Source organism: Sorex araneus, chromosome 5 (genome assembly GCF_027595985.1).
Source record: "Sorex araneus isolate mSorAra2 chromosome 5, mSorAra2.pri, whole genome shotgun sequence".
NCBI classification, from domain to species: Eukaryota; Metazoa; Chordata; class Mammalia; order Eulipotyphla; family Soricidae; genus Sorex; species Sorex araneus.
The window spans coordinates 201,179,307-201,190,964 of record NC_073306.1 but is presented as its reverse complement, the minus strand read 5'-3'; the positions used below and the strand labels follow the sequence as shown (position 1 = coordinate 201,190,964).

Below are 11,658 nucleotides of genomic sequence, written 5' to 3'. Positions count from 1 at the left end.
AACTAGAGAAGACTATAAAGTGTCCATTTTCCTGGATTTCTCTCTGGTCTTTGTGACTTAAATGTCTTCAACATCTTCAAAAAAGATACCTTATATATATTTTTTTTGATAGAAGATCTAGTTAGGCGATCTGACATGCTTTTGTATTTATGCATTGAAGATGAGTATTATAGAATTGCTCGGGGGTCTCCCTTGGTGGCGCTTAGGGGATCATACAGGGCTGAGGATTTAACTCTGGTCTCTGGCAGGCAGAGCACGTGCACTGCCACTCTGCACTGTCACCCTGACCCCCAAAATAATACTGTGAATAACTACATTTATTCCTGGTGACCTTTTATTGTTTGCTATCTTAACTTGCTAATTTTTGTTGGTTTGGGGCCATACCTAGCTGTGCTCAGGGTCGACCCCTGACTGTACGAGGGATGGACCCCTAGCGGTACTTGGAGAACCATATGGAGGGTCAGAGGTCAAATCTGAACTGGCCATATGCAAGAGAGAAGTGCCTTGCTTACCATACTATCTCTCTTGCCCATTAATTTGCAATTATTGAGAAATTTCAGCTAGAATGGTCATTCAACAAATACAAAATACCGTTACTGTGCATAAAGCATACGGTGTGAAAAATCGCTAAATCTGAAAACTGCCGGATCATCATCCCTTGAGGTGTTATATTATCAAAATGCTTAATTTGCATCTCAGTGACACCCTCCCCCCCCAACTCCAGTGAAATCTTGTGGAGTTTTGAATTCACTTTGCAAGAGTTTATAATAGTTTTGGATTCTAAGACCATGGATTGGGCGGGGGATGGGAGCCGGGAAGACAGCTGGGCTGTCAGTACAGTACAGTACAGGAGATCAGGCATCTGCCTTGTGTGCTGCTGACGTGGGTTTGATCCCTAGTATTCCTTCCATCCAGTTCTCTGAGCACTCCCAGGCGTGATCCCTGAGCACGGAGCCAGGAGTGAAGCCTTAAGTATCGACAGGTGTGGCTCAAAAGGTCAAAGGGGAGGGAAAAGAGCTCCTGAGTTTGGAAGCTCAGACTTCTGACTGGAGAAGAGGACTTTGTCTTATTAAATACTATCTGCTCCCAACCTTCTATACCAGGGGGTGCTGGGGGTGGGACTCAGGGCTGTGCCTTTGTTCTGTCACTTGAGCGCTCTCCTGGCTCAATTCTTGCCATTCTAAATTCTACTGGATTTGTGCTTTTGTTAAATGCCTTCCACAGACAGGCATACAGAAATTAGTTGACACGGCGAAGAGTCCACACAGCAGGCGATATAAGAACTTATTAAACACGAATGTGTCATACGTGCTCCCGAAGCTCACGGAGATCAGGGACTATCTGCAAACTAAGCCACTTTCACATTGCTCTGGTCGGTGAGGATATGTGGAAAAACTCGAGGGTAAATGGACACCTTAACAGCAGCTTAGCGACCTGCCAGCAAGGATCCTAGGAAAGAACAGTCCGATGCCATCCTCCTCTCAGTGGCCTTTATAGTGATCTTGACTCAGTGCTCCTGTGCTCCCCACACCCACCTTATAAAGTGCATCTACTTTCAGGGTGAATCCATCCACGCCCGGCATGCTGCTGACCACATGGAAATCAGGCAACTCGGAGGCGAAGTGGGCCTCGAAGGGCACGTCGTGGAAGTACTTATCAGTAACCTCCGGCTGACTGCGGTCCTGGAGAGTCAGATAACGGAAACACAAGGGTGAGAAAGGTGGAGTTACTGTACCGAGGGCGGCAGCCGGATTGGGCCAGGAGACTGCAATGCACAAATACAATTTTTTTTAATTGAATCACCATGAGACACAGTTACAAAGTTTTCATGATAAAGTTTCAGTCATACAATGATCGAGCACCCATCCCTCCACCAGTGCACATTTTCCACCACCAATGCCCCCAGTATCCCTCCTGCTACCCCCACCTCTATGGCAGACAATTTCCTTCTTATTTTCTCTCTACTTTTGGGCATTATGGTTTGCAATACAGACACTGAGAGGCCACCACTTTTGGTCCTTTGTTTACTTTCAGCACACACCTCCCAGCCCAAGTGATCCTTCCAACCATCACTGACTTGGTGGTCCCTTCTCCATCCCAATGGCCTTCTCCCCAGCCCATGAGGTAGGCTTCCAACCATGGAGCGATTCTCCTGGCCTTTGTCTCTACTGTCTTTGGGTGTTAGTCTCATATTATGTTATTTTATATTCCGCAAATGAGTCATTTTATGTCTGTCCTGCCCTTTCTGACTCATTTCAAACACACTCTTTATCCACTATTGCCTCTGGACCCTGAGGTGTGGCTCCAGGCAGGACGGGTGGACCATCTGGACAAGTCTTTCAGGGATCGGACCCAGGGTCCACTCCATACTGACGAGTAAGGCACTTTACTATTCATGCAGTTTCTAGGTATGAATATTCTCTATATGAAAATTAACACTGAATAATAAAAAATGTATTTAGCAACTCATTTTTTAAAGTTGAAGTTTAACTTTATTAATGTCAAAACATTTAATCGTATATTGGTGCCTATGGAGCAGGTAATAGATCTAGATGAGGGGTAATTACAATTTGTATTCTTTAGAACCTTGCCTACAAACTTGTTTTGACATGTTTGCTATAAAATAGTAGCTTTAAAAAATTCAAAATCTTGAGTCTCACACAAGAGCTACTACTGAATGACTGTCTGTACTTTTAAAATTCTTGAGTGATTCGTATGCCTATGAATCATATGAATATGCATCTGAATATCAAAGAAGCATATATTTGAGAAGAATTAAATATAGTTCTTTTGGGGGCTGGAGCATTAGTACAGCAGGTAAGACGCTTGCCTTGCACGCGGTCTGCCTGGGCTCAGTCCTGGCGTTTCTTATGGTTTCCTGAGCCCACCATGAATGACCCCTGAGTGAATGCAAAAAGTAAGCCCTAGGCGCCACCAGGTGTGGCCCCAGGGCAAACAAATAAACATAGTTCATTTTAAGATGACAAAAAGATTTCATTTTATCACTTTATATAATTTACTTTTTACTCATAAAGTGAATAGTGAAACTTATTTACTTTTTTTTTTTTTTTTTTGCTTTTTGGGTCATACCCAGTGATGCTCAGGGGTTACTTCTGGATCTCTGCTCAGGAATTACTTCTGGTGGTGCTTGGGGGACCATATGGGATGCTGGGGATTGAACCCAGGTCAGCCACGTTTAAGGCAAATGCCCTACCAGCTGTACTATCACTTGGCCCTAATGAAACCTATTTACTGTTTTTTTTTCTTTTTGGGTCACACCCGATGATGCACAGAGATTACTCCTGGCTCTGCACTCAGAAAGTACCCCTGGCAGTGCTCAGAGGACAATATGCGATACTAGGAATAGAACCCGGGGCAGCCATGTGCAAGGCAAATGCCCTACCCGCTGTGCTATTACTCTAGCCCCCCTATTTACTTTTTAAGTAACTTTTTTTCTTAGTAAAAATGCCTATATTCAACCCACCTCCTAAAATGAGAGGTGGCATTCTCTTTATTTTTTGAATCTTTGGAAGAGAATGTAATATCCTCATAACTTCTATATTATATCACCTGTAATATGCTGTTTTGGAAAATCTAACATTGAAGAGCTATAGTGCTGAAAAAGAGAGGTTTTAATACTTTCTCCATATAATTATGGACTTTTTAGGGGCTGGAGCAATAGCACAGTGGGTAGGGCGTTTGCCTTGCATGCAGCCAACCCGGGTTCTATTCCCAGCATCCCATATGGTCCTCCAAGCACCACCAGGGGTAATTCCTGAGTGCAGAGCCAGGAGTAGCCCCTGTGCATCACTGGGTGTGACCCAAAAAGAAAATAAATACGTACTTCATAGTGGGTAGGGTGTTTGCTTTGCACGTGGCTGACCTGGGTTCGATTCCTCTGCCCCCCTTGGAGAGCCCAGCAAGCTACCGAGAGTATCCCACCTGCACAGCAGAGCCTGGCAAGCTACCCATGGCGTATTTGATATGCCAAAAACAGTAACAAGTCTCACCATGAGGACATTATGGTGCCCGCTAGAGCAAATCGATGAGGAATGGGATGATAGTGACAGTGACAGATTCCAAAACAAAACTTAGTAAAGCCAGGTATTTAAAAGATTAGTTACAATGTGGAATTGGGGAATCTATCAATAAATCTTCCATACTCTCTACACTCATGAGGAAATGAGTGTGAAAAGTATGGCACCATCATATTATCTGAAAGTAGTTTTGACCTTATGTGTTCTCTGAATCAGTTTTGAAGCCATTCACAGGTATCTGGACCACACACCGAGATTTACTGGCCTAGACTTTCTGCTTCTCAGGGCATCAATAAGAACTTGTCTTATGACGCACCTTAGCCATCACATTTGTTAACATACACTATCATTTAGTTGGCTAGAGAGAGAAACATCAACAACAAATATCTACAGAGAACCTATAGAGAACCATCAGGAGTAGGGTGTCTTCTGCTTTAGGGGAGACTCATAGTAAAGGAAATTTATTTGGGTGTAACACTAAATGCTAGCATACCAGTAGCAGAAATCTGTGTTTTAGGTGTTTATTTGGCTGAATGCATCCATACTGCGGTCCTTCATTGTAGATTGTCCCCGTGGGATCAAAGAAAGGTACATAGCCATCCTTGCCAGTACAAAGATAGACTTTCTCCAGCTGGAGCTTGTAAGCAGAATTAAGGTTTTGTTCTGGATTCCAAAGCACTCGGCCATAAAGGATTTGACCTGAAAAGATTGAGAGGCATTAATTAGGTCAGAGCTGATAATGAAAGCATATCAGGGGTAGGGAGGATTTAACACACTGCCTTCTAGGCAATAACTTCTCCAAAAGGAGTGTTATGATTCCAAATGTCCCTAAAATACTAAAATAGATTCGTTCATTGATTGATTCTTTCATTCAATGAGTATTATATGTTTAAGGTGGACCAAGAACTTTAGTATGTGACACTAAAAGCACTAAGGCATTTGAGTTCCCTGAAAGGACAGAAATAAAAGCTATGCAATTGCTAAGAATAATTAACATCTGTCAAACTCATATTATTTGCTAGCTACTATACTAGGTTGTTCCTGTGTGAGAATTCATGTCTGACAACAGGAGAGGACACTGAGGCACCATGGGAGTAAGTGATTGGCTGAAGGTCACAGAACAGACTCTGAAGTCAAGGTACTTGGCTCTAAAAACCCAGGCCACCAGCAACCCCTTGTCTACTGCTGGGCCCCACGATAGGAGATACACAGTTAGATGAGCCGTTAGCTCAGCTCAGGAATCTGCCTGGGGAGAGATTTGAGAGGATTTTATAGGGAAAGATACGACATGTGAGCAGCATAGGAGTCGGGCTGAAGCAGCTCTGGTTAGATATTTATTTGCTAGGCACTGCTGAGGTGCAAGAGCGAGACTCAGAAAGAGAATTCCCCACACGAGTCCACGCTCCACAGACTGAAGGCTATTGGTCCTCGTGGAGTTACTGCATTCTTAGGGCTTGTGATCGGACACGTTCTTAATTAAACTATGATTTAATTTTTCCCAAACCCAAGTGATAAGTTCTATGACTAGCCTTATTTTAAATAATGTGGGTAAGTTTTTCTATCTGTGGCATGAGGGGGAGGAAGCTTTGAGTGCAAATCCCTCTGACTCCAAACACTGCCTCAGCTCACCCGCTCTGTGGCACTGAGGAAGCGTTTGTAGCCTGCGTGGAGGATGTGGAGAGGCCTGGGCTTCGAGACTCAGGATGGTAACACGGGTGCTGAGGCCTGAAGCTGAGTTTCATCTCAGGTAAGAGGAAACACAGGAAAGCTTCACCTATTCACCTATTTTAATTTTGTTTTGATTTATTTTGTGCCAACATTCGGCAGTGCTCAGGGCTTACTCTTGGCTTTGTGCTCTGACTCTGGGCGGGGTTCAGAGGACCAGAGGCAGTGCTAGGAGCCAACCTGGTCAGCTGTGTGCAAGGCAAGTGTCTTACTCGCTTTACTACCTCCTCAGCATAGGGACATTTTAAATTAGCTTTAAATAGCATTAAACAGGGGGCTGGAGTGATAACACAGTGGGTAGGGCTCTTGCCTGGCATGCAGCCAGTCTGGGTTCAATCCCTGGCACCACATACGGTCCCCCCAAGCCTACCAGGAGAGATCCCTGAGCACAGAGCCAGGAATAAGCCTCGAGTACCGCTGGGTTATGGCCCCTAAACAAAACATAAACTCAACACACTGGAGCTTCAGAAACACGGAGAACAAAGACTAGAATCACAGAGAAGGTAAGTGCTCTAACCTTGAGCTACATTCCTGACCCCTAGAGGCATATTTTGATTATCCAGGGAGATATCTATATCTAAAAATAAAGCTTCAAAGCAGTGGGATGAACTCAAGACGCATATGTGAGCAGGATTCCATTTATCTTAATATTAAGAATGTAGGAGGTGATGGTACGTCTACACAATGGAATACTATGCAGCCACAAGGGAAAATGAAATCATGAAATTTGCTTCTAAATGGATGGACATGAGAGTATCATCTGAGTAAAATGAGTCAGAAGGAGAGGCGCAGACATAGAATGTCTGCACTGATCTGTGGGATATAACAAAATAGTATAAGTCTAATATCCAAGGACAGGGAAAACAGGGTCAGGAGGACTGGTCAATGGTTGGAAGCTTTCCACAAGTGTGTGGGGTGAAGAGCAGTTAGGGTAGAGAAGGGAACGGTATGATAATAATGCTGGAAATGGTCACTTGGGACAAGAACTGAGTGCTGAAAGTAGGTAAAGGGACACACATGATAAAGCTTTCAGTATCTGCATTGCAAATCATAATGACCAGGAGAGAGCGAGAGAGAGAGAACAAGAGAGAGGGCGAGAGAGAAAGAGAGGGGGAGAGAGAAAGGGAGACAGAGAGAGGGAAGAGAGGAAAAGAGAGAGAGGGAGAGAGAGGAAGAGAGACAGAGAGACAGAGAGAGAGGGAGAAGAAAAGCGCCTGCCATAGAAGTAGACAGGGTGGGGGGTGGCAGGGGGGAATTGGGGCATTGGTGGTGGGTGATGCACACTGGTGGAGGGATGGTGTTCGAAGAGTTGTATGACTGAAACCTGGATCACAAAGAACTTTGTGACTCTGAATCTCACTGTGATTCAGTTACAAAATAATAAAAAAAAAATTAAAAGAATGTAGGTGGTGTGTTGGGGTGATAGTTCAAGAGGCAGAGTACATGTCTAGCACAAGGGACCTTCTGAGCTGGACCCCTCAGATCCCGTGGTCCCCTGAGCACAAGTGCAGGTGTAGGCCCTGGGCAAATGAAGAAATGACGTAAGCTGGAAGGCCTTTGCCAGACTGTGTGCTGTGAGTAAGGAAAGTCTCTCTGAGGAAGTGAACATTTGAATACGCCCCTGAGAAGAAAGGGTGAGGCCTTTGAAAATGTAGGGGAGGTCTGATTGGGGCGGCAGGGGTCAGAGAGACCCTTTCAAGTAGAGAGAGAATGGAGGGTCCGAGTATGTCTGGCATGAGGCTAGGGGGCGCCGGGGGTCACACTGGGCACCGCGCCTTACTCAGAATTAGGTGTTGCTTAGAATCGGGTTGAAGATTCCAGGCTTCCACAGAACAGAACATGGGTCTGTGCCCCGACGAACCCTGAAACCAAGCCTGGGGGCATCTTTGTGGAGAGCCTCCACAGGACCGTGCTTCGTAAACAACACCTGTTCTTGTTAATTTCACTGTGCTTCGAAAATAACTCCTAATAAGAAAACAGGATGTCCTGTCACGCCCACAAGGTGTAACTAGCCTATCAGCTGCAGACACTTGGGCGTAAACAAGCAGCGAGAGGTATATAAGGAGGGAAGCTGCCTAGCTAGTGGTTCCCCCCGCTTCCCCCCTGGTTCCTCCTCGGTCGTCCTTCGTTCCTCCTCTTTTCCCCTTCGTTCCTCCTCTTTTCCGTTTGCATGAGAAAGTCTCTGAATAAATTGCTGTAAGAAGAATCTCCGGGTTGCGTGTTATTTTACACATCTTCCCAGGGAAAGTGGCCTGAGAGGTGACGAGTGAGCAGAGGTAAGCTGGGGACACCCGAGAGTAATCTGCAGGGGCAGGAAGCACTTACCTTTCGAGAAGGCGCCTTTGTAATCCATTTCTGCCAGGGACATATCGGACGTGTTGGGGTCCATCAGGAAAACCTTCTCGTTGTTACAGAGCTGAAACTCCGTGTTGAGTGAATACACAACTGGCACGGGCCGGTTGGTCTGCTGGAAAGCAATGGGTATCAGGAACCTAAAGGGGAGAATGAGAACACGGAGTGAGAGCGGGGGTCCCTTGTGTGTGTCGCTCAAGATGCCCTCTCTTTCCCACTACTATCAGGCTGAACAGTCCTTGGTGGTAGCTGCTGATAATTTACTAAGAAAAGTGATGCATAAGGGTATTCCTTTGTTATTCTCAACAGGAAGAAGCTCATTTGTCTTTGCAAGGCTTCACTACGCGCGCGTTCCTCCCAATCCTTTGATTCTCTAGGCCCCTGGAGTCACCCCCGATTGCCCTCATTCTTTCCATAGTATAAGACTTTGACTTTTCCAGTGTGATCAAAATGTACTTCTGAGGCTGGAGAGATAGTTCAGCGGGTCGGGTGCTTGCCTTGCACATGGTCAACCCAGGTTCGATCACTGGCATCCCATATAGTCCCCTGAGACTTGTATTCTGCTTCAACTAACCATTAGCTGTACCAAGGATTCATTTATCTGACTCAGGGAAACAGAGTTAGATACAGTAAGATACAGCTTCTATTGCTATGGCATTACCACAATCCACATCGTACCTGGTAGGTAAGACAATAAATATTTAGTAATTAAATGGAATGAATAATATACTTAAGACTATGATGATAATTATAGAGGTAGACAAAGTATGAGACACAATTCTTTTGATTAAAGTCTGAATTTGAGTCAGTCTTATTTTTGTTTCAGTTCTACTGCATCCTTATGAAGCCATACAGATGATCAAATGCAATGTTAGGCCCAAGGAAAAAAATCATCCTCAAAATAATGGAGAATCTACATGTAACAATGACTCTGAAGATTCAGTAGAAAGACCATAATTCTTTCCTTCATAGCCTCCAACCCACAGTGGTGGCTCTGAAGATGGCTGGTTTCTTCTTTTCACATTTCTGTAATTTTCAAACGATTGTTCTTCTCTTCTCTTAAAAAAAAAAAACAAACATACAAGCACCAAGAGATAGTACAGTGAGTAGGATGCTTGCCTTGCATGCAGCTGACCCAGGTTCCTGCAAATATGGTCCTCGAGCACCACAGGATTGATCCCTGAGTGCACAGCAAAGAAGTAAGCCCTCAGTACTTCTATGTGTGGCCTTAAAAACAAACCCCACAAAATACAGAGGTTAAAGGCTTGCCTTGCATGCGGCCAATTCTGTTTCTATACCCCCACTACTACATGTGGTTCCCAAGGAACTTCTAGGGGTGATCCCTGAGCACAGAGCTAGGAGTAGCCCCTGAACACTGCCAGATGTGGCCCAACAAGTCCTCCTCCTACAAAACAAAAATAAATATGTACAGTCCCCAACCTGGAAAAACTCTCCACAAGTGCACTAAGAGACATACATAGCTTCTTTGTAATAGAAAGAACTTAAATTCTAAGCCAAATCCAATGGTCAAAGAAATTGTCTCTTACAGTGACTACCTTACATGCAAACAAATCATATGCAATTTATGTGAATCAACCAATGATTCACAAAAGGGAAAAAATGGCAATTTCCTAAGTTGTACAGATGATTTATGTGGTATAAAATTATTGTACCAAGAAAGCGATAGTAATTAAAGCAGTATGGTATTGAAATGAAGACCAATGGAATAGGGTTGAATATCCTGACACATACCCTCAAATATATGGTCATTTAATCTTTGACAGGGAGCAAAAAATATGAAGTGGAGCAAGGAAAACCTCTTTAGCAAGTGGTGTTGGTAAAACTGGACAGCTAAGAGCAAAACAATGGGTTCAGACCTATATTTAATACCATGCACAAAAGTCAGATCAAAATGAATTAAAGACCTCAACATCAAACCAGAATCCATAAGGTACATGGAAGAAAAGGTAGGCAAAATTCTACCTATAGCTACATGATATTGTAGCTAAAGGTATCTTCAAAGATGAAATGCCACTGATCAAGCAGGTGGAAGCAAAAATAAACAAATGGGACTCCTTTAAAGAATCTTCTTTTAAGAATCTTCTGCACCTCCAAAGAAATAGTGACCAAGATGCCAAGACAGCCTGCGGAATGGGAAAGGTTATGCCATTCTGATAAGGGGTTAATATCAAAGATATACAAGGCACTAGTTGAATTCTATAAGAAAAAAAAAAACACATCCAACCCCGTCAGAAAATGGGGCAATGAAATGAATAGAAACTTTCTCAAAGAATAAATCTGAATGGCCAAAAAGCACATGAAAAAATGCTGTTTATCATAATCATCAGGGAGATGCAAATCAAAACAACAATGAGATATCATCTCATACCACAGAGACTGGCCCACATCCAAAAGAATAAGAGCAACTAGTGCTGGTATGGATGTGGGGAGAAAGGAACTCTCTTTCAATGTTGGTGAGAATGCCGACTGGTGGGAATGGTTTTTTTTCAAAACAAAACAAAACAATATGGACATTTCTCAAAAAAATAGAAATTGAGCTTCTAGTTGACCCAGCAATGTCACTTCTGGGAATATACCCTGGGGGTATACCCTGGGGGACCAAAAACACACAGCAAAAACACCATCTGCACTCCAACGTTCATTACAGCACTATTCACCATAGCCAGGATCTAGAAACAACCCAAGTGCCGGAGAACAGATGACTGGATAAAGAAACTATGGCACATCTACACTATGGAACACTATGGAACACTATGCAGCTGTTAGGAAAAATGAAGTTATGAAATTTGTCTATAAATGGATGGGCATGGAGAGTATCATGCTGAGTGAAGTGAGTCAAAAGGAGAAAGACAGTTATAGAATGACTACATTCATTTGTGGTATATAAATAAATATATATATTTTTTGGTATATAAAATATTTGTGGTACATAAAATTGTGGTATTTATATACTATATATACATCACACACATTATATATGTATGTATACATATATATGTATGTATACATATACAGAGAGAGAGAGAGAGACACTAATATCCAGAGCCAGGGAAAACAGGGGGAATCAACCACAAGTGTGTGTGGGGCAGAGGGTAGGTAAGATGGAGAAAGGAACAGTATGACAATAATAGCTAGAAATGATCACATTGAACAAGACTTGAGTGCTTAAAGTAGGTAAAGGGATATTCCTGCTAACATTTCAGTATCTGTATTGCAAACCACAATGCCCAAACGGAGAGAGAGAAAGAAAGAGAGAGACGGAGGGAGGGAGGGAGAGGGAGGAATAAAGTACCTGCCATAGAGGCAGGCTGGTGGATGGGGGGAGTGGGGATGTGATGGGAGGGAACCTGGGGACACTGGTGCTGGGAAATAGACACTGGGAGAGGGATGGGTGTTGGAACCCTGTATGATTGAAACCTAATAATGAACAGCTTTGTAAGGGTCTATCTCACAGTGATTCAACAACAACAAAATTTAAAAAATATAAAATTATTGTAATAAGCTTAAAACATATAAAATCATG

General features: G+C 43.5%; 1 protein-coding gene across 1 annotated transcript in view; it reads right to left on the bottom strand.

The window, feature by feature from the left end:
* The window catches only part of FRAS1 (Fraser extracellular matrix complex subunit 1), a 523,736-nt gene that overhangs the window by 4,415 nt on the left and 507,663 nt on the right, over nucleotides 1–11,658 (bottom strand). Inside the window, exons 71-73 of the mRNA XM_055139083.1 lie at nucleotides 8,088–8,254; nucleotides 4,531–4,736; nucleotides 1,536–1,682 (exon numbers count right to left, since the gene is read on the bottom strand). Of these exons, the coding sequence (XP_054995058.1) occupies nucleotides 1,536–1,682; nucleotides 4,531–4,736; nucleotides 8,088–8,254 (520 nt within the window). The remainder of the gene's footprint in view (nucleotides 1–1,535; nucleotides 1,683–4,530; nucleotides 4,737–8,087; nucleotides 8,255–11,658) is intronic.